The sequence below is a fragment of the Pecten maximus genome, unplaced genomic scaffold (assembly GCF_902652985.1).
Source record: "Pecten maximus unplaced genomic scaffold, xPecMax1.1, whole genome shotgun sequence".
NCBI lineage: Eukaryota > Metazoa > Mollusca > Bivalvia > Pectinida > Pectinidae > Pecten > Pecten maximus.
The window spans coordinates 129,510-153,426 of record NW_022979164.1 but is presented as its reverse complement, the minus strand read 5'-3'; the positions used below and the strand labels follow the sequence as shown (position 1 = coordinate 153,426).

General features: G+C 41.4%; 1 protein-coding gene across 1 annotated transcript; it reads right to left on the bottom strand.

Moving 5' to 3' along the window:
- Positions 1-5,332: 5,332 nt before the first annotated feature.
- LOC117318275 lies at positions 5,333-7,675 on the bottom strand. The gene is made up of 2 exons (XM_033873278.1): positions 7,301-7,675; positions 5,333-6,090 (listed from the first exon to the last, which is right to left on the bottom strand). The coding sequence occupies exons 1-2, from the start codon at positions 7,488-7,490 to the stop codon at positions 5,726-5,728; spliced, it is 555 nt and encodes a 184-aa protein (XP_033729169.1). The 5' UTR covers positions 7,491-7,675; the 3' UTR covers positions 5,333-5,725.
- Between the last annotated feature and the right edge of the window lie 16,242 nt (positions 7,676-23,917).

Sequence of the window (23,917 nt, the reverse complement as noted above, 5' to 3'; positions counted from 1 at the left end):
TCCCGTACTAGCGTGCCCGTGTAATAGCAGTCGGCGTTTAATCAAAATTATGCATGTTTAATGTATATACACCGATCTTTTGTACAAATATTCCGTACTCAAACGATATCGCTCCTCTGAAACAACATGATACAGATGTTCATGAAACTTTGGAAAACTATTTGAATAGTAAAATACAATATCCCCGTCATCAGTATGCACCTGGCGCCCAGGAAAAACCGGAGATAGCCCCCGGAAACCTGTATCCGCGGTGGCGGGAAAACGATTATACCCTTACAGGTGTACCTAGGGTTAACGCTGGACCTGCGTTATCGAGGAAATATATACAATTGATATTTGTATTACATATACACTCCAGATTTTTCAAAAACAGGAAAAATCAAATGAAAAATTTAGCTGTGTCTGTCCTGCTGAGATGGCAGCTAGAAAGTGACCTCACGACCACGTGAACCCGCTCTCGCGGAGCGTGCGCCTAGCACGAGAAATACGATGTCGTTAAAGACAAATTATTCCCGCTATACTGACGAAACGCGGGAATATTTAAGTCTTCACTCCACTACTTCCAAAAATACAACTCAAAAGCAAATATAAATTTGCCGTACTAGCGTGCCCGTGTAATAGAAATAACAAAGAAAGGGAAAGGAAGACCGAGAATTAATCAATTAACTAAAACGCTGAAAACGCGTACCCTATTAACTGAATATGAAACATATTTACAAACCGAGCTTTTGGGTCACCTTTAACCTCGCCTGTAACGAGTCTGCGACATAACCATCCTTAGCAGTTTCACTCTTCCATCGACCGTGCCTCTTAAAGCACCTGTCATTCACGCCGTTATTCGCGGCGACAGTGGCGCCCCCAGCGCGCAAACTGTGCAATCCAACATTTCTTACGTCACAAACTAAAGACAAACGCTTCGAAATGGCCTGTCGGGCCCCCGTGTAACTCAAACTCTTGTTCTTATGAATAAGCTTACACGTTGAACCGGAGCGGAAAATAGGCTTGAATAAAAATATATCTGACTGAAGATCAATCCCCACGATTTCTATATATTTGAGAATCATGGCGTGGGGACATGCCGATGTCTGACCCTTACTGATAACTACTTCGCTACCGTGACGGTTTTGGTCGGTTTTGCTTTTCCTGATCACTAAAATGAAATGGCTATCGAATATTTTTAGATCCGAACACAGCAGATTGCCAAGTTCATTAAAACGTAAAAAAAACAGAAAAACACAATAAAATCATTGACATGTCCCGAATAACGAGCAAATCCCTACTATCAGAAAACATGTTACATAAATGAATCAAAGTGTCCGTAGTAATTGGGTCCTTTTTGCAGACTGGCTTGCGTGATGTCCTTTTGGAAGACTCCATCAAATTACGAACGAAACTGTTAGTCGTGGGATCAGAATGTCCGTTGATATCATGTACCCATTTAATGGCGTACACAGTCGCAGAGATCACGGAAAATGAGGAACGCTTGTCCAACAGATAATTCAAATACAGAGCCAAATGCACTGGATTAGCAGGTAACGCACAGCAACTATGCGTAGAGCAAAAATGTTCCCACCTGCGAAACGTGTCAAAGTATGTCTTGTTGGTATTGTCGCTTTTGCTATTCAGTAGCCTGTCCGCCATATTACGCGATACATTGTGTAGCGCTGATTCCGCCGGTAACCCCGCAGCTCTGACGGCCTTGTCAACAGATCCTCGCAGACCTATGCCTGTTAAGAATAACAATCAATACATAAATATAACATGTTCAATGACGGAAATCTAATCGTAGTGCAAACATGTTGAAAGATAATACACCTTTCTCAAAAATCCCGTTGTTCCCCCTGCCACCGATCGTTACCCTGTTTTTCGATAACGAGGTGTAATCTTTAACAAAACTAGCAAATTTGTCCCCCTGACATAAAACAGGCCAGAAAGCTGCTGAACGCCAAGCTGGAACCACTAATGTCCCATAGGCCTGGTCTGCCTTCATTTTGTCTAACATCTTACAAACAAGCCGGGGAGGGGGCACTAACCAGTTGTTTACCCTCCCCCAGAACACGGTAAAAGCGTCAATAGCCTCCGTACCCGGACACCACCACCGGTAATTAAAACGAGTGCATTTTTTATTGTAATCTGAAGTGAAACGATCAACTTCATGTGGTCCCCACGTCTTCTCACAAACACCAAACACACAAGCCTGAACAGACCAATCATCGGAATCAGAACATCTGCTGAGAAAATCAGCGGTTTTATTGCTATTTCTGGGCAACCACTGTGTTACCAGGTTAACACTCTTACTGGACGTAAGCCTATGCATGTCCATAGCGACCTTCTGTAAGTGTGTTTTACCGCTACCGACCCGAGCGATTGTACATGCGCCCTTGTTATCCATGAATAACTTGACATTGTGACCTCTGACCCGATCTATAGTAGTAAACAATACGCGCTTCGCTGCCTCCAACTCTCTCCACGTGGAACTACGCACGCGCTCGTCACTGTCCCATGTTCCTATGACCACGCAGTCACCATGCTCGTACAACCTTTCCACATTTGGAATAAAACCGTCGCCTTCAGCCAAGGCCAATGCCTCATGCATATAACCAGTGTCCTCGGCACTAAGTGTTTCATCTCCCTCCATAAGAGGATCCACACAGGGGATAACAAAACCTCCGTAACCTACCTCAGAGGCATCGGTACAAATTACCTTTGAACATTTGTTACTCTCCCTCAATGTCGACCCTTTGTCGTTTAAAGTTTGTACATTAGAAAGCCAAAATTCTATTTCGTTCAGCGCCTCTGCGCTCAAAAACACTCCAGCATTCCAGCTGGCTCTCGTCAACAAACTTGCGCTAAGTTCACGCGTACGCAATCGAACCATCGATCCTATTACACTGTGCATTGATATGACCAGCCCTACAATGCTGGCGATATACCTGGCCGAGAACAACAGTTGACCTCTGCTACAGACTAACGACATAGTGTGTTTCAACAATGACACCAATCTGTCAACCCTGTCGGTGGAAACTCTAAGCACGCCTTCTATCATTGCCCACGTGTACCCGAGCCACGTGACATCCTGGGATGGCTCCCATTGGCACTTTTCGTCCGCGATAAGGAAACCGTAATCTCTCAAACATCTCTTTACGCATTGACTGGCTACGTTAGCCCCGCCTACCGTACCATGACCACCAATGCCGTCGTCCAAAAACATAACTAGTTTGTGACCTTGACCACGCACGTGCTTGACTACCTGTCGTAAGACCTTTGTGAAAATATAACCCGCCGTAGAGATACCAAACGGGAAAACGTTAAATACAAAGAATCGCGCGACTCCGCCCATTTCGACCTCGAAACATAAGAAATTTCTATGTTCGGGATAAATTTCAATGTGATGATAGGCTGACTTTAAATCAAAAGTGAACAAAAAATCGCCTTGATAAAACGAATCTCGAGCAACCCTCGCATCCTCGTATTTAAATTTGAACTTGTGGAGAAACACATTTATGTGACGACAATCTAAGACAAGACGCGGTTTACCTGCCCGGTTGTACGCTACTGTCAGAGGATTGACAACACGTGGCTGAACTTTGACCTCAGATATACAGCCAATGCTCAGTAAATTCTCAACCTCCGTGTTAACAAACTGAAGATTGTCACGAGCAGACTTATTGTTTCTCAAACGAACATTTGGAGGGATTTCTTTAAAAGGCAACTGATAACCGTCGGATATTACCGATAAAACACTATCGCTGGCGCCAGTACCTTTCCAATAAGCTAAACACTTATTCAATCTACCAAACGGCGAAAACGCCCTTTTTACTCTAACCGCCGAGACGGTAGAAATATCGTTAAGCTCAACATGCTTAGTTTAAAAAATACTACTTATCTTTTGACCGTTGCTGGGTCCACCGGCTGACATGGCTGGGCACTCTGACCTCCAATGTCAGGCCCTTCCACAACCATAGCACACCCCAGGCCTAGGGGTCCTGACGGGGATCACTTTGTCCGATTGTCCTGAGTGTTCAGCTGGAGTGGAGTAGGTACTACGTTGGTAAGGCGAATATCGAGATCTCCATTTAGTAGATTTTTGCTTAGCCACCTTGATTTTACGGTCCGCTCTTGACCGGGCCCGGTCCATCCGTTTCTCGTCGTCCGAGTCCGAGGCGAGGGGATTAGAAATATACTCCTCGACGGCTTTCCATCCAGCCTCCGACATGTCGGCCAGTTTGATAAGCTTTTGCCGATGATTAATCGAGTCCATACCTTCGGCAATAAGGGATTTGGTGGCCTGAGGGTCGTGTAGAGATATTTCATCAGCTTCTTGTAACTTAGAAGCGACCTTCCGGTTGAACTTGAATTGCTCTTCGCAGCTCTTTTTAGTGAATTTATGATTGTCCACACCGATAATGTCCTGTCGTATTTGCGCTCGCTGAACATTGGAAATGTCAACCTGTTTTGCATGGATTTTGGCCTCTAATTCACCCAACTTCTTTGACATTAATACGTCCAAACGAGAGAACAACGCTGATTGTGCCTCATCGACAGTAGATTGTATATGTCTGTTAATTCCTGGATCCATGATGTTCTAGAGTACATGTATAAAGGAGCGAATTTAGCTGTGTCCGTCCTGCTGAGATGGCAGCTAGAAAGTGACCTCACGACCACGTGTACCCAGGTATGTACACGTGTACCCGCTCCCGCGGAGCGTGCGCCTAGCACGAGAAATACGATGTCGTTAAAGACAAATTATTCCCGCTATACTGACGAAACGCGGGAATATTTAAAGACATTTCATTTGTTAAAAATATAAATATCGACGCTATGCTTTTTAGTATTTTGATATTTAGTGTTTGGTTTGGTTTGGTTTATTTTGTTTAACGTCCTATTAACGTGTATCGTTCCTTCCCTATGTCGTTAAAATATTTATTTGTTCATCTGTATATTAAAATCTGCGTTCCTTGTTTAGTAAATGAATTACTTAATTAGTTGGCAGGGGCATCAATAACTAATTTGGCTTTAATATAAGCCAAGGAAACCCAACTTTTTTGGCACAAAGCAATGTATCGTTGAGCGGTCTCTTAGGATAAAACATATCTGACCCCTATTGCATATTGACATTGATGGAAACCCTGCCTTTAGATATATTCCTAGACTAATTTGCTGACTGCCTTTACTGAAGTATGTTTCATTCCATATACTTTGATATAAACATAGACAACCTATAATGGTAATGGATCAGTAAAAATACCTGCTGAGCGGAGGCTAGTAACACTACATGAGTGATGTTAACAAAACAACATATATAGGTAACCAAAACAAAAACTGCGTTGGTGCTTTTATTTGTATTTTATTAAAGACTCAACAAGTATACACCATTGTATTCATATTTCACTTGCTCCATATTATAAATTTGGAAAAGAGCATTCAAGCTCATTCTCGATCGTATACCCACACATATTTCAGAAGAATGGTGTAGGAACACGTTAAGTATCACTTTATAACATTCGTTATTGATATACATAGGAATTTTCGGACTATTTTGAGGCTGGTAGTAAAGTGTTTATTTCAATGTTTTAAACAAGCCTCATCCAATCATGCAGCTGCGAGACAACTGTTCCACATCAATTGTTATAATAACCATCCTTCACCGACTCTATTATAAGGTCATCACTCCATGAAATCAAATTTCATATGTATTTGTTAGCAATATAATATTCAATTTGCTTCATGTTTCGTATAAACCAAATGCTGGGCCCGAATTACAAAAACAAAAGGCACAATATAACAATGATATCACACTTGGACTGAACGTCATCTGGAAGCCGAACGCCCTCTTTATCGGAGATTTAATGTAACCATACCAAAACGTCACTCGTCCGAGAACAAAGAGGAAAACACGAATTGGAATAATTGTCATGGATTCCGGCGAGATGAAGGAAGCGAGCAGGACGGAGGACGAGACGTGCAATACTAGCTGTTCTAGAGTGTTCTGTACGTAACGTTTGTGGACATCCACTAGATGTTCCCCTCGGCCCTCGATGGGGTCAATGGCGCTGGTGAAGAATCGCTTGTAAGCAACCATCATGATACCTGTAATTAAGATAAATGATGAGAACATTAAAAAAAAAAAAATTGGACAAAGTTAAAATGTCACCATATTATTATACCTTATCACTTCAAATCGAATCATTGCTATTAACTATTATTATTAATATATAAATTACAAATCATTTAAATAAATGGTATTATACAATGTACCTGTATTTAGTAAAACTGCTAAATATCTCCGATACAAAACTTCATAATTAATTGTATATACAAATCACTAAAAAAATGTTTTTACATGTAAATATAAGGTACAGGATATAATTGATACATACTATTTCTTATAATTTCTAACATGTAATTAAACATATTGTTTTTCAATGCTTGGTAAGTAAAGACTGATAGATTGTAATTATAAACAAGTATTTAAAATGTAAGAAAACTATTCAAAATGTAATAAAACAATTAACTGATAATTGAATTTAAGAATGTTCAATTGGTACGAAGAAGTATTTATAACAGTTTTTTCATAAATAATACCTACGATCGGATGTTGATGATTACGCGTACAAACAATCGCATTAAAGTACGGTATATGGTAAACATATTCCCGAGTTAGTAACGAAAATACGTTGTCTTTTACTGGTAAGAGTTCCCTCCCCTTCATGTTTATTTCATGTATAGTTAGCTTGGTAGTACCCTTACGCCCGTTTTGATGTGTCGACATTTTGGTATACGAGTGAATAAATCAACGAACCTTGTTTTCTTGTTATATGTCACGATCAGTAGCCACTTTAACATTTAGTGATATTCTCTATTTGATTGCCGATATTTAGAACATTCATCACACGATGTATGTGTTCGGATGTAAGCTACCAAACCAAAAATCATACATTCACTTTGGCAGTGTTTTTTTTTCGTTTTTGTTGCTTTGCTCTTAATAATTACCTAGAGAAATATCGCCAACACAAATCAGATTAAATAATACAATCATGTTTAATTGATTTTTAATTATATCCTGTACCTTATATTTACATGTAAAAACATTAAATACTTTGTGAAATAGAACCCGTATTAACGTAAGGTACAGTACTATACATTACTATATATTTAAAAAAAAAAAGGGAAAAGTCTAAGAACGAGTCAATATTTATATGCATTGGCATCTTTAAATAATTCAGTTTTGACACATATACCATACTTAAAAGCACGGTTTTCCATAACTTTTCACCAAGTTGTATTACTTTTAACTTACCTGCTGTTAATAAAAGGACGGGCCAAATTTGCCAGCGTAAACAGTATATAATTCTCATCGACACCGTCTCCAGTCGAGGCGTGGGTGCTGGAAGCAACACAAACCCCAGTATGCACGACACCACACAACATGCCATACCACCGATAATGTTGTTTCGAACATATTTTCTATCGTCAGGATACGACTTCATTGCGCTGCGGGTATAATGATAGAAAGGCACCACCTGACAAGTAAACAGCTGATCAAGTTACTCTACATAGCTAGAGTGTATAGTGGCGTCTAAACTTCTGCAAGTCGCTCGGTCTGCGGCGTGTAAACACCCCCGTCATATTTTTACCTGTGTAGGATCCTCTGTCGCGACACGGACTATTGACCTCGCACAGATGTGACACAGGTGTGTAGTCTACGTGGACATGTTTGACGACTTTTGTGATTGGATTATCTATCTTTGAGCGCCCCCGGCACCTCTCATACCTTAACGGTTTGGTTTATTGTTGTTTATATTCCTATCAATACCTTAACGGTCGGACTGATTTAGTGAAATACTTTATAAAACTGTGTTGACATTCAAAACAGAAAGCGTTCATAGTTACCCAAAGAAAATAATAACTACATGTTTAAATTAGTACAAGTGGTGAACGTGCCTTAAAAATCTTGTATGGACGGCATTAACTACATGTAAATACATTGTATTTTAGCAAAATTAGTTGTCGTTATATGCCTATTTGTATTCACTTTTTTGGCCCTAATGGACTTGATATATGTATGAATGGGCGTTGTTTGCTATAAGCAAGCCCTTTTAATATTTATCACTACCCAACTTGGGTAAAAATACACATCGAATTTATTTCTATAACTAAAAGATAAATGTATTCAAGTGAAGAACTATTTATATACTTTTATGTTAAAATTATTTCCCATAGTCCATGTCCTTTGACGTCGCCGTGTGCTTTTGATATATTTAATAAAATTAATCAGCTTGAATGTATATACATGTGCTATATTTATCTTTACATAAACAGCATACGTAAGATTTAAGACTGCCTGGCCTCTTTGTCAAGCTCTGACTGTGAGCGACAATCATGTTTACCTGTATGTCAATATTACATAACGGACAACTGCTCATTGACGATGGTAACAATACTAGTATTGTGGGGATTTAGATAATTTGTTGAAATTCTTAACTGGTCAAGTATGGATATAGCATGTAAATACGGCTGATTCCCTGAACGCCTATTTTGAAATAACACCGTACTGACTATGTTTGTACAGTAATTATAGTCTGTTCTGGTGAAGTCACGTAAATCACCTGTGTCTTACCTGTACATGTTACCTATAAATATCATTATTTCCCAACAAAAACAAAGGTAAATATATTAAACGAATTAATACTGCACAGAAATATAATGTATTAGCATTACCTATTTGCACATTATTATTGTCAATACTTAAACAAATAAATAATTTTCTAATTAATAGATATCAATATTAATTAATTCATTGCATTAAATATTAATTAATGATTCATTGAAATTAATATTGTATAATATTTATTAATAGTTCTATCAATTTCAAACTAAAAATTATATAAAATTATTTGCTACGTTCTTAATTTCAAGTTATGATCAAAAGGTTCTTTTTTCTCATTGGAACACCTCTGACGCCCAACAAAAAATGGACTGAAGATAATGATGTTTATAGTAAAAAGCGCTCACTTTACTGATCGGGATCAGTAAAAATGATGAGCTGTGATGTAACCCCGGCTACGGGATGGCATGATACTTGCAATCTAATGGAAAACGAGGCCTCCTGTCAGGGCTACGATTCCCTTCGCGATACTGCCCTGCAGGTAGGGCGTAAGAATTGTACCTGCTGCCCCCATTGTATGATCGTAAGAGGCGACTAAATTTGGGATCTTCTCTTTTCTCTTCTTTCTGAACAACTTTCTTCTTCCTAATGTCTCCCTTGACAATGCCTCACTTTTGGCCTTTAGTTGAGCGTTCGCCCCTGTGAGGAAGGCTTTGGGTTCTGTCCCCTAGCCGAGACATACCAGAGTCTTTAAAAATGGTAGTTGCTACTCCTGCTGAGCGCTCAGCATATTTGGAGTGGGACGACTGGTTCGCCCGTTGTCAGTATAATGTGACCGGGTGTGGTGTGCTGCTGGGTGTCTTCGGCAGTATGCTTCAGTGAGGTAGCACTATAAATCGGCAAAAGTTCCGGCCTATCACAAGGAGACTTAACACGAAATACCGCAGCCTCCCAAAACACACATACGCACTCACCACACGCATGCATGCCGCACGCACGGGAGGCCGTCCTTAAATGGCCTTAGCTGTTAATAGGACGTTAAACAAAATAAACCAAACCAAACCAAACCTTCGCGATAAGGAGGGTACCAACGTGGGTCCCCGCGGGCGGGTAGTAAGGAAACACCTCACCTCCACCCTGATTGTGGTATGGAGGTGGGAGCTGAGGCTGGTAGTACGGTGAGTTAGCTGTCCCACCACGCGAGAGCGACCGTTTATAATTTACCTCATCACGCAGCATTTTAATAACCTCCTGTTGTGTCTCATCGTCTCCGGGTCTGGTGCCTTCAGCGAACTCCACCTGCCTACTCGGAAAATAAGACGAGCGTGTACCAAACAAAGCGCGCTGGTTCGCTACCGAGGCTTTTATGTACTTCTTCTCCATAGCCTTTTGGGCTGCCACCTTTTCCCGGCATCCCTTTTAGAAGGACTCCGTCGCGATTTGGTCCTGCGTTGTTTCGTCCGCGTATGCATAACCATCATTCGTCGGCGTTTGAATGCGCTGCGCATACTCGGTCAAGGTCTCCGATTCCTCCTGTTTAGCATACTTTAGCTACTACCGGTACATCCTTGTCGCTAAACATTTCCTTCATCTTTTTAGCCCACCATCATCAGATGGTGGGCTATTCAAATCGCCCTGCGTCCGTGGTCCGTCCGTCCGTCCCTCCGTCCGTAAACAATTCTTGTTATCGCTATTTCTGAGAAAGTACTGAAGGGATCTTTCTCAAATTTCATATGTAGGTTGCCCTTGGTCCCTAGTTATGCATAGTGTATTTTGGGACCGATCGGAAAACAAAATGGCCGAGAGGCAGCCATCTTGGATTTTGACAATTGAAGTTTGTTATCGCTATTTCTGAGAAAGAACTGAAGGGATCTTTCTCAAATTTCATATGTAGGTTGCCCTTGGTCCCTAGTTATGCATAGTGCATTTTGGGACCGATCGGAAAACAACATGGCCGACAGGCAGCCATCTTGGATTTTGACAATTGAAGTTTGTTATCGCTATTTCTCAGAAAGTACTGAAGGGATCTTTCTCAAATTTAATATGTAGGTTGCCCTTGGAATGAAGTTGTGCATATTGCATTTTGGGACCGATCGGAAAACAACATGGCCGACAGGCAGCCATCTTGGATTTTGACAATTGAAGTTTGTTATCGCTATTTCTGAGAAAACACTGAAGAGATCTTTCTCAAATTTCATTTGTAGGTTGCCCTCGGTCCCTAGTTATGCATATTGGATTTTGAGACCAGTCAGAAAACAACATGGCCGACAGGCAGCCATCTTGTATTTTGACAATTGAAGTTTATCGCTATTTTACAGAAGGTACTGAAGGGATCTTTCTCAAATTTTATATGTAGGTTCCCCTTGGTCCCTGGTATTGCATTTTGGGACCAATCCAAAAACAACATGGCCAACAGACAACCATTATTGCTAAATCTTAAATTTTATATATGGGTTCCCCTTGTTTGAAAAGTACTAGAGGGCTGTTTCTGAATTTACACAGATTAGTAAGGCTTAGAGGAAGGGAAAAGTAGAGAAAAGATCAATCTGACATGGAACCTATAAAGATCATTCAATGATGGGCGCCAAGATCCCTCTGGGATCTCTTGTTTAAACGATGAAAGTAGAACCTGCCGGGTAGTTTGTCCGCATACTCTAACGCGTCCCCGCTTAGACAATCAATGAACCGGTTAATGGTCTTACGCTCTGACCAAGCGTTGTCGGCTACTATGTGGTCAAATTTTAGGATGAAGGGTTCCCATCTAACCTTACCAGTAAATGTTGGCATCTTGTAGCGCTGCAGGCTTTTACTGCGGTGGAAATGTCCATCTCTCCGATGTCGGTTGGATGTGTCACTGGAGGACTCCACATTAGGCTCCTCCTGACTCGGGAAATCAAAGCCAGATGGTTCACTATCCGATGAGTTAGCACGACGGTTTTCTACTCTGGCACGACGCGGGTTGCGGGCACGCCTATAGTCATCATGTCTATCATCTATGTACCCTAATAAGGGAGTTTCCATCTTGGGCCTACATACAGGGACTGTGGGTAAGTCATGTATCTGTTGGTGTGGTATGGGTGTAGACCCCCCATAATCATGTAGTGGTAGATTGGTAGTAACGTTACCACCATAACCACCCAGGTCCCTGGAACTCCAAACACACATACGCACTCGCCACACTCATACATGTCGCACGCACGAGAGGCCGTCCTTAAATGACTTTAGATGTTAATAGGACGTTAAACAAAATAAACCAAACCAAACCCTGGAACTCATAGGGTCTGCCCTGCAGGTAGGGCGTAAGAATTGTACCTGCTGCCCCCATTGCATGATCGTAAGAGACGACTAAACTTGGGATCTTATCTTTTCTTAACAACTTTCTTCTTCCTAATGTCTCCCTTGACAATGCCTCACTTTTGGCCTTTAGTTGAGTGTTCGCCCCCTGTGAGGAAGGCTTTGGGTTCTGTCCCCTAGCCGAGACATACCAGAGTCTTTAAAAATGGTAGTTGCTACTCCTGCTTAGCGCTCAGCATATTAGGAGTGGGACGACTGGTTCGCCCGTTGTCAGTATAATGTGACCGGGTGGGGTGTGCTGCTGGGTGTCTTCGGCAGTATGCTTCAGTGAGGTAGCACTATAAATCGGCAAAAGTTCCGGCCAATCACAAGGAGACTTAACACGAACATACCGCAGCCTCCCAAAACACACATACGCACTCACCACACGCATGCATGTCGCACGCACGGGAGGCCGTCCTTAAATGACCTTAGCTGTTAATAGGACGTTAAACAAAATAAACCAAACCAAACCAATTTCTTTCTTGATAACTTTCTTCTTCCTAATGTCTCCCTTGACAATGCCTCAATTTTGGCCTTAAGTTGAGCGTTCGCCGCTGTGAGGAAGGTTTTGGGTTCTGTCCCCTAGCCGAGACATACCAGAGTCTTTAAAAATGGTAGTTGCTACTTCTGCTGAGCGCTCAGCATATTTGGAGTGGGACGACTGGTTCGCCCGTTGTCAGTATAATGTGACCGGGTGTGGTGTGCTGCTGGGTGTCTTCGGCAGTATGCTTCAGTGAGGTAGCACTATAAATCGGCAAAAGTTCCGGCCTATCACAAGGAGACTTAACACGAAATACCGCAGCCTCCCAAAACACACATACGCACTCACCACACGCATGCATGCCGCACGCACGGGAGGCCGTCCTTAAATGACCTTTGCTGTTAATAGGACGTTAAACAAAATAAACCAAACCAAACCAAACCTTCGCGATAAGGAGGGTACCAACGTGGGTCCCCGCGGGCGGGTAGTAAGGAAACACCTCACCTCCACCCTGATTGTGGTATGGAGGTGGGAGCTGAGGCTGGTAGTACGGTGAGTTAGCTGTCCCACCACGCGAGAGCGACCGTTTATAATTTACCTCATCACGCAGCATTTTAATAACCTCCTGTTGTGTCTCATCGTCTCCGGGTCTGGTGCCTTCAGCGAACTCCACCTGCCTACTCGGAAAATAAGACGAGCGTGTACCAAACAAAGCGCGCTGGTTCGCTACCGAGGCTTTTATGTACTTCTTCTCCATAGCCTTTTGGGCTGCCACCTTTTCCCGGCATCCCTTTTAGAAGGACTCCGTCGCGATTTGGTCCTGCGTTGTTTCGTCCGCGTATGCATAACCATCATTCGTCGGCGTTTGAATGCGCTGCGCATACTCGGTCAAGGTCTCCGATTCCTCCTGTTTAGCATACTTTAGCTACTACCGGTACATCCTTGTCGCTAAACATTTCCTTCATCTTTTTAGCCCACCATCATCAGATGGTGGGCTATTCAAATCGCCCTGCGTCCGTGGTCCGTCCGTCCGTCCCTCCGTCCGTAAACAATTCTTGTTATCGCTATTTCTGAGAAAGTACTGAAGGGATCTTTCTCAAATTTCATATGTAGGTTGCCCTTGGTCCCTAGTTATGCATAGTGTATTTTGGGACCGATCGGAAAACAAAATGGCCGAGAGGCAGCCATCTTGGATTTTGACAATTGAAGTTTGTTATCGCTATTTCTGAGAAAGAACTGAAGGGATCTTTCTCAAATTTCATATGTAGGTTGCCCTTGGTCCCTAGTTATGCATAGTGCATTTTGGGACCGATCGGAAAACAACATGGCCGACAGGCAGCCATCTTGGATTTTGACAATTGAAGTTTGTTATCGCTATTTCTCAGAAAGTACTGAAGGGATCTTTCTCAAATTTAATATGTAGGTTGCCCTTGGAATGAAGTTGTGCATATTGCATTTTGGGACCGATCGGAAAACAACATGGCCGACAGGCAGCCATCTTGGATTTTGACAATTGAAGTTTGTTATCGCTATTTCTGAGAAAACACTGAAGAGATCTTTCTCAAATTTCATTTGTAGGTTGCCCTCGGTCCCTAGTTATGCATATTGGATTTTGAGACCAGTCAGAAAACAACATGGCCGACAGGCAGCCATCTTGTATTTTGACAATTGAAGTTTATCGCTATTTTACAGAAGGTACTGAAGGGATCTTTCTCAAATTTTATATGTAGGTTCCCCTTGGTCCCTGGTATTGCATTTTGGGACCAATCCAAAAACAACATGGCCAACAGACAACCATTATTGCTAAATCTTAAATTTTATATATGGGTTCCCCTTGTTTGAAAAGTACTAGAGGGCTGTTTCTGAATTTACACAGATTAGTAAGGCTTAGAGGAAGGGAAAAGTAGAGAAAAGATCAATCTGACATGGAACCTATAAAGATCATTCAATGATGGGCGCCAAGATCCCTCTGGGATCTCTTGTTTAAACAATGAAAGTAGAACCTGCCGGGTAGTTTGTCCGCATACTCTAACGCGTCCCCGCTTAGACAATCAATGAACCGGTTAATGGTCTTACGCTCTGACCAAGCGTTGTCGGCTACTATGTGGTCAAATTTTAGGATGAAGGGTTCCCATCTAACCTTACCAGTAAATGTTGGCATCTTGTAGCGCTGCAGGCTTTTACTGCGGTGGAAATGTCCATCTCTCCGATGTCGGTTGGATGTGTCACTGGAGGACTCCACATTAGGCTCCTCCTGACTCGGGAAATCAAAGCCAGATGGTTCACTATCCGATGAGTTAGCACGACGGTTTTCTACTCTGGCACGACGCGGGTTGCGGGCACGCCTATAGTCATCATGTCTATCATCTATGTACCCTAATAAGGGAGTTTCCATCTTGGGCCTACATACAGGGACTGTGGGTAAGTCATGTATCTGTTGGTGTGGTATGGGTGTAGACCCCCCATAATCATGTAGTGGTAGATTGGTAGTAACGTTACCACCATAACCACCCAGGTCCCTGGAACTCCAAACACACATACGCACTCGCCACACTCATACATGTCGCACGCACGAGAGGCCGTCCTTAAATGACTTTAGATGTTAATAGGACGTTAAACAAAATAAACCAAACCAAACCCTGGAACTCATAGGGTCTGCCCTGCAGGTAGGGCGTAAGAATTGTACCTGCTGCCCCCATTGCATGATCGTAAGAGACGACTAAACTTGGGATCTTATCTTTTCTTAACAACTTTCTTCTTCCTAATGTCTCCCTTGACAATGCCTCACTTTTGGCCTTTAGTTGAGTGTTCGCCCCCTGTGAGGAAGGCTTTGGGTTCTGTCCCCTAGCCGAGACATACCAGAGTCTTTAAAAATGGTAGTTGCTACTCCTGCTTAGCGCTCAGCATATTAGGAGTGGGACGACTGGTTCGCCCGTTGTCAGTATAATGTGACCGGGTGGGGTGTGCTGCTGGGTGTCTTCGGCAGTATGCTTCAGTGAGGTAGCACTATAAATCGGCAAAAGTTCCGGCCAATCACAAGGAGACTTAACACGAACATACCGCAGCCTCCCAAAACACACATACGCACTCACCACACGCATGCATGTCGCACGCACGGGAGGCTGTCCTTAAATGACCTTAGCTGTTAATAGGACGTTAAACAAAATAAACCAAACCAAACCAATTTCTTTCTTGATAACTTTCTTCTTCCTAATGTCTCCCTTGACAATGCCTCAGTTTTGGCCTTCAGTTGAGCGTTCGCCGCTGTGAGGAAGGTTTTGGGTTCTCTCCCCTAGCCGAGACATACCAGAGTCTTTAACAAGAGGCCCTTGGGCCTTAACGGTCACCTGAGATTTGAAATATTTCAGTTAATTTAATTGACCATTTTTGGCCCCGCCCATAAGCCCCTAGGGGTCAGTCAGGGCCAACATGTGCATATTATCAAACTTTCATCCCATGCTGAAAATGTTAACCAAGTTAGAATGAATTCCAATAGAAATCAAACAAATCAGTCAAAAATGTGATTTCCCTATATAAACTATAGTAAAATTGGCCCCTCCCCAGGTGTAAATGTGTGACCCCAGGGTCATGAAATTCACAATTTTAGAAAAGCACCTTAAGATCCCTCCATCTATAAACAGTATTTGATTCTATCTTATTTCAGTCTGAAAAGAAGATTTTTGAAATTTCAGTCTATTTGACCCTTTTTAGCCCCACCCATCAGCCCCTGGGGGTCAGTCAGGGCCAACATGTGCATACCCTCAAACTGCCATCCCAAGCTGATAATGTTAACCAAAATAGAATGAATTCCAATAGAAATCAAACATATTATAGTGAAAAATGTGATTTCCCTATATAAACTATAGTAAAGTTTACCCCCTCCCAAGGGGCAAACTTGAGACCCCAGGGTCATGAAATTCACAATTTTAGTAAAGCACCTTAAGACCCTTCTAACTATAAAGAGTATTTGATTCCACCTTATTTTGGTCTTGAGAAGAAGATTTTTGAAATTTCAGTCAATTTGGCCCTTTTTAGCCCCGCCCATCAGCCCCTGGGGGTCAGTCAGGGCCAACATGTGCATGCCATCAAACTGTCATCCCATGCTGACAATGTTTGCCAAATTAGAATGAATTCCAATAGAAACAAGATAATTCAACGAATTACAGTCCCCCACCGGGTTGTTATCTCGAGATCCAATAGCAATGAGTGTGAATCTCGAGATGCAATAAGGTCATGTATTTTCTTCAATGTATTGAAAGGTGAAGATGTAGTTTACAGAGACCCGCTTCTATACAGGAACCATCCCATTCTCACTAAATACATGTACACTGTAGGTATACTCTATAAATGATCTCTATATAAAGGACACAAGTCTATGAAGGACACCTTTAGTTTTTCTATTGGGTATCCTTTATAGACAGGTTTTACTGCAATAGACATGAAATTGTAATAATAATAACAAGATGTTGTTTGTTATGCTTACATTGAATTCAACAGTACTGTATATTGATTAAATGGTGATCTGAGAAGAACACAGGTTTGTTTGTCACTGGGAATAATTTGGATGAGAAGACCAAGTCAAGAATTCCTCCAAGGCAATGGGTAGGCGTGGTCAGTAGTTGGTGAAGTTTACAAGATTTTTGAAGGCTGTCCATCTTTGCGAAGTCCATGTTGAAATCTCCAACAACAAGAATGTTTGTACACTTATGTAACTTTGCTTGTGTTGTGCATAGCTTGAATAACTGTAATATAGCTGAATTTAAATGGTTATAAGATGTGTTAGGAGGTATATATATGCATCCAAGCAGCAAATTGCCAGTGATGATTCCAACTGCTTCTATTTGTGGTATGTTGATTTCCAATATGGTTTGGATGGGAATTGCAGAGTAGATGACACATCCATGTTTGCTTGGAATAGATATGCACTCCATATCATGTAGGGGAAAATTGTTGTAGTTTTTCACTTTTGTCTCTACCAGACACAATGCTTGCGCTATTTATTTCTTTTTCGTTTAATAGATCTTCATAGTGACTTCTTAATGATCTAACATTAAGATATGCTATGTTGTATGTACCAGTGTCTGTAGATAAACTGTGATCAGTGTCCAGAGGAAGACTGCAATTGGTTTGGAGGCGTTTCATTTCTTCTAATGCTAAAGAGTTGACATGTATTTTTGATGGATGGAAGGCACAGACTTTCAAGCCTTTCCTTGTCTTTGCTCTACTTAACATCGTATAGATTTGGCCAGGCATTGTGGATTTGACATTTGCTGGAGTTTCCATATCAGCAATCATAGTCTCAAAGGTACTTCCTTGTGACTTGTGCAGTGATACCCCAAGCTAGTGTCCCAGGAAATTGTGTCCTTTCCATCTGGATGGATTTTGCTTTTTGTGTAAGGAAAAATGCAGCAGTCACTGCTTTGATTGGAACAAGGTCTTTGAATGGACTAGTTTTCTTAGCCCGACAACCTATATTCATGTCGTCAAATTTCACATATATTGTGCCTTTAAGGGGCTTTGTTGGATCAACATGCAGTTTTACAATAGCTTTTACTTAAATGTAGGTCAGAGGTCAAAATATAGCAAAATAAAGGTCACAGTGACCCAGTTTTGGTACGCGACACACCGCCTTCCCACAGGGAACTATACTACCAAGTATAAAGTTCTAATCCTTAATAGTGTAGGAGATAGAACCTGGACAAATTTTTCTTTCTTTAATGTAGGTCAGAGGTCAAAATATAGGTCACAGTGACCCGGTTTTGGTACGCGACACACCGCCTTCCCACGGGGAACCATACTACCAAGTATTAAGTTCTAGTGCTTTATAGTGTAGGAGATAGAGCCCGGACAAGCTTTTTCTTTAATGTAGGTCAGAGGTCAAAATATAGGTCACAGTGACCCGGTTTTTGTACGCGACACACCGCCTTCCCACAAGGAACCATACTACCAAGTATTAAGTTCTAGTCCTTTATAGTGTAGGAGATAGAGCCCGGACAAACTTTTACTTTAATGTAGGTCAGAGGTCAAAATATAGCAAAATAAAGGTCACAGTGACCCGGTTTTGGTACGCGACACACCACCTTCCCACAAAGAACCCCCCTCCCCAGGGGCAAACGTGAGACCCCTGGGTCATGACATTTACAATTTTGGTAAAGCACCTTAAGACCCTTCCATCTACAAAGAGTGTTTGATTCCACCACATCTGAGAGTAGAGAAGAAGATTTTTGAAGATTTAGTCAATTCAACCCTTTTTAGCCCCGCTCCTCAGGCCCCTGGGGGGGTGGGGACCATATAATTTACAATTTTGGTTGACCTTTAGCCATAGAAGCTTCCTGCCAAATTTCATGGAATTTGGTTTAGGGGTTTTGGAGAAGAAGTCGAAAATGTAAATTGTTTACGGACGCACGACGGACGACGGACAAAAGGGGATTAGAATAGGTCACTTGAGACTTTGTCTAAGGTGACCTAAAAATGGTAGTTGCTACTCCTGCTTAGCGCTCAGCGTATTTGGAGTGGGACGACTGGTTCGCCCGTTGTCAGTATAATGTGACCGGGTGGGGTGTGCTGCTGGGTGTCTTTGGCAGTGTGCTTCAGTGAGGTAGCACTATAAATCGGCAAAAGTTCCGGCCAATCACAAGGAGACTTAACCCGAACATACCGCAGCCTCCCAAAACACACATACGCACTCACCACACGCATGCGTGTCGCACGCACGGGAGGCCGTCCTTAAATGACCTTAGCTGTTAATAGGACGTTAAACAAAATAAACCAAACCAAACCAATTTCTTTCTTGATAACTTTCTTCTTCCTAATGTCTCCCTTGACAATGCCTCAATTTTGGCCTGAAGTTGAGCTTTCGCAGCTGTGAGGAAGGTTTTGGGTTCTGTCCCCTAGCCGAGACATACCAGAGTCTTTAAAAATGGTAGTTGCTACTCCTGCTTAGCGCTCAGCATATTTTGAGTGGAAAGACTGGTTGGCCCGTTGTCAGTATAATGTGACCGGGTGGGGTTTGCTGCTGGGTGTCTTCGGCAGTATGCTTCAGTGAGATAGCACTTTAAATCGGCAAAAGTTCCGGCCTATCACAAGGAGACTTAACACGAACATACCGCAGCCTCCCAAAACACACATACGCACTCACCACACTCATACATGTCGCATGCACGGGAGGCCGTCCTTAAATGACCTTAGATGTTAATAGGACGTTAAACAAAAAAAACCCAAACCAAACCAATCCTCTTAAAGAAAGGCTACTAAAGAACATCATATGGGGAGTGTGGCAAGGAGTGTCCAAACCAAACTCAATGAATGGGTATTCTCCTCGGAATTGTTAAAAAGCTTCTAAGTCTATGGTTCGATGGAAAAAATTATAAAGAGGAATTCTTTATTGGCCACAAACTTGATGAAGTAGACAAGCTACTGAAGAAAATCAAACCATCTTACGTAATGTCGCGTCTTCCTAGGAAGCTTAAAAACTATCAGAAATGGAAAGCTTCTGAGCTCCGCTCCTGGCTGCTACATTATATAGTCTTCCCTGTTTATCAGGCATTCTACCAGCTGTGTTCTTGGAACATTACTCCTGTCTTATAGAAGGTATATAAACACTACTTCAGGAAAACATTTCATTGCCAGAAATAGAAAGAGCTGAACATCTTCTTTGCACATTCTACCAGCATGCATCAGCTATATATGGAGACCATTTCCTGGGCATGAATGTGCATAATGTGAAACACTACACTACCTGTGTGAAGATGTGGGGCCCACTTTGGACCTACTCCTGCTTTGGATATGAGTCGTGCAATGGTGACATCTTAAAAAGTGTTCATGGGAAAGGAAATGTATGTGCTCAGATCTTCTGGGCAATGCAAGCTCAAAAAATGTTGGAAAAACAAACGCATGTTTTGCCTAAAGGGGAACTTCGTTCCTTTTTACAAAAACTCACTACAGGAGGTGCGAAACGTATGCCAGCAACAACACCAGCCTATAAATGTGATGTGGTTCCTCCTGTACTTGATTTGCATGTCATACATAATTCAATCCAACAGCAGTTGAAAGTCCTTGACCAAACTATTGACATGCAAGACATTGGTAAGGTAAAAAAAAATGGTTAAGAATGAGACCATATTTTACTGCCAGCAAAGGGCGAGACGAAGGAATTCCTATATAGTAATGCTAGACAAGCCCTTGGATGATGGCTCAAATATATACTCACTGTAGATTACTACATTTTGGACAGAAGGAGATTAAAAGTATTTGCTGTAGGAGCAGTGTATACTGAAGTAAGAACAGTTATCCCTGGAAGGGTACCACAAATACAACAGATTAGAAAACAGAGGTATGTATACATCCACAAATAGAAATAAAGTGAATGCTTAGAATTGAAAGTCTTCAAAATTGCTACCAATGTTAAATGCCATTAAGGGTCAATCATGTTCGATTTCCGCTATTTGCAAACATTATTTAGCAGAGTTACAACATGTCCTGAAAGCGGGGTATACATATTCCACAAATTGGCATATTTTCAGAATGTTTGAATTACCTTTATGTTCATTTAGTTTCTCACTTTTCTGTTCTTTAGTAGTCTCTTTAATTTTTTTTTTAATTTTACAGGGATAATGTGGCTGTGCCAGCTCACTGGATGAAATAACTTCTTGTGTTGAAAGGAGATCGTGGATACGTCTCCAAATTTCGCAACCTTGTGGAGAGAGACTGAGATGGACCACACATTTCTTGATAGTGACACACTAGCTGGAATCACTCGGACTGAATATCCTTCATCATGATCACTGTTGCATGAAAAACTAATATAAACTGAATCGAGAATCCAAAAGGAGCATTTATCTTTGATGTACATAGTAAGTTTCTAGTTATAATTAACATTTCCATTAAATTGTTAGTCTCAAAAAAATGACTGACTCAGGAACAATATTATCGCCATCTTGGACTTGTTATATGGAGAAACAACCTATAATTTGATTACCATGACAACACAATACCTGTCTTCAATGTTGATCGTAATCTAGATATTGTTTGTTTGCAACAGGTTTTGGATTCATTTTGATAAAGAAAAAAATATATACAGTAGTATATTTTTACATTAAAATTTTGTTTATAGATTTCTTCCATTAAAAACAATAAAAGAAATCAAAGATGGTTGTTTTTTATGTATAATTAAGTTCTATTTGGTTGGTGAAGTCTTAACCTCAGTCCTTATTTCCTCAGGTTTATAAGAAAAGAAAAAAATGCTACTCTATATTCCAATCCACACAATGCAACTCTCAGTTTGTTTTGTTGCAGAACAATGGATATACTCGACCTGCATGACAGGGAAAACGGGTTTGAGGACCTCATTCAGGATTCAGTTGCTAGAACCCAGTACGCCAGCGGTTTCACGTCCATCGACCCCTACATTAAAATACTAACTAACCAGAGTTGGATAAAAATGATAAACAATCTCCACTTGTTGGGGAACCTCTATATGTCTCTCTCTCTGTTTTATATGCTAGTGTCTTGTACAGCCATGCGAAAGCTTTGGTTTGGTTTATTTTGTTTAACGTCCTATTAACAGCCAAGGTCATTTAAGGACGGCCTCCCGTGCGTGCGAAATGTATGCGTGTGATGAGTGCGTATGTGTGTTTTGGGAGGCTGTGGTATGTTTGTGTTAAGTCTCCTTGTGATAGGCCGGATCTTTTGCCGATTTAGAGTGCTACCTCACTGAAGCATACTGCCGATGACACCCAGCAGCACACCCCACCCGGTCACATTATACTGACAACGGGCGAACCAGTCGTCCCACTCCTAATTTGCTGAGCGCTAAGCAGGAGCAGCAACTACCATTTTTCAAGACTCTGGTATGTCTCGGCCAGGGGACAGAACCCAAAGCCTTCCTCACAGGGGCGAACGCTTAACTGAAGACGAAAAGTGAGGCATTGTCAAGGGAGACATTAGGATGAAAGATGTTCAGAAAGAAGCGAAAAGATAAGATCCCAAATTTAGTCGCCTCCTACGATCATGCAATGGGACCAGCAGGTACAATTCTTACGCCCCACCTGCAGGGCAGAATAAGACCATGTTTCAGCTCAAATGAAAATATTATTATACATGCGAGGGTCAACTTTCAGCTTGTGATTTGTGAACCATAAAAATCTATATATAGTTGCATGTATAATATATATTCTAATTTGAATGTTTCAGACTAGAGGCATATGATAGAAACAAAGATTTTAGTCGTAAAGAATTAGAGCCTGAATTTAGTATTTTCGAGAGTTTTGAGATATTAACCAAGATACAGATTTTACAAACTTTACATTAGAGCAGTAGAGTCGTATCTTCTTCAAATCCAAAAGACTATAGACAGTGGCGCTAAAGATTTGTACACCAATCGATTCCTCAAATATTTACATTTGGCATCAGAGGCTGACAGTTTTTACGTAAGATAGGAATGCCGTGCGCAAATGAAGAAAAGTGTGTTGTAGTTGTATGTATACACAAGAAAGGTCGTGTAGTTGAGGGGCAGTGTGAATGTGCAGCTGGCATGGGTCCGAAAGCCCACTGTAAACATGTTTGTGCTGTTGTTTTTGCATGCCATAGATGTTCAGTTAAGGAAGTATTTAGAGGAAACTTGGACTCAGAAACTCCAATTAGTTCACAAAACAAAGCCCTACCATGGAAGCCCCATCAAAGCCAGTGACCTTCCACTTGCAAAGAGTCAGTTATATGTGTAAATTTTGATCTCCGTCCACAGCAATACCGAAATAGTCCAGGATACAATGATCACTTTAGGTCAGTTCGGATGAACCACAATAGAGTAAATGACTATCGTGTATCACAATTTTTCAAACCAGCAAACTCATATGCCCTTGATACAGATCGTGACTATTTTGAATTAGCATCATCTGGTGTTTGGTTGCAGAAAATGAAAATCACAAAAATAACTGTTGACGAGATAACCCAAGTTGAACAAAACACTCGCGATCAAGCTTCAAGTAAGAGTTGATCTAAACATGCATACGGATTACCTCATCAAATTTTGGCAGAATCGGTAAAGCAACAAACAGGGGGTAAAAATGGCAAGGACATTTACACAATATAACAACACTTTGGCCGTATGTTGCGATGCCAGATGATAGGTATTGTTAAGTTGTTGTGTTGATAATAATAAGAATATTCGATATCAACTGGAATTCTTTTAATTTAAGAAAACCTCATTTTAATGTATATTTTTATACCAGTGTATGTACACGTATAAGCTATACCTCCAACTAGGCACCTGTACACATGGCCTTACTATTTCTCCCTTATCAACAACAATTAGGAATAATTTTAATTCCCTCAAATGTCAACATGCAGATACTAAAATTGTCCACTATAACTTTAGTTTATAACGTACATTAATATCATTAGGACGACGACAGCTAGGCCATCGGAAACTTAAGTTTAGATTGTAATGTATGATACTGTGATACATCATAATTACGTTTGTAGCAATTGTTCAA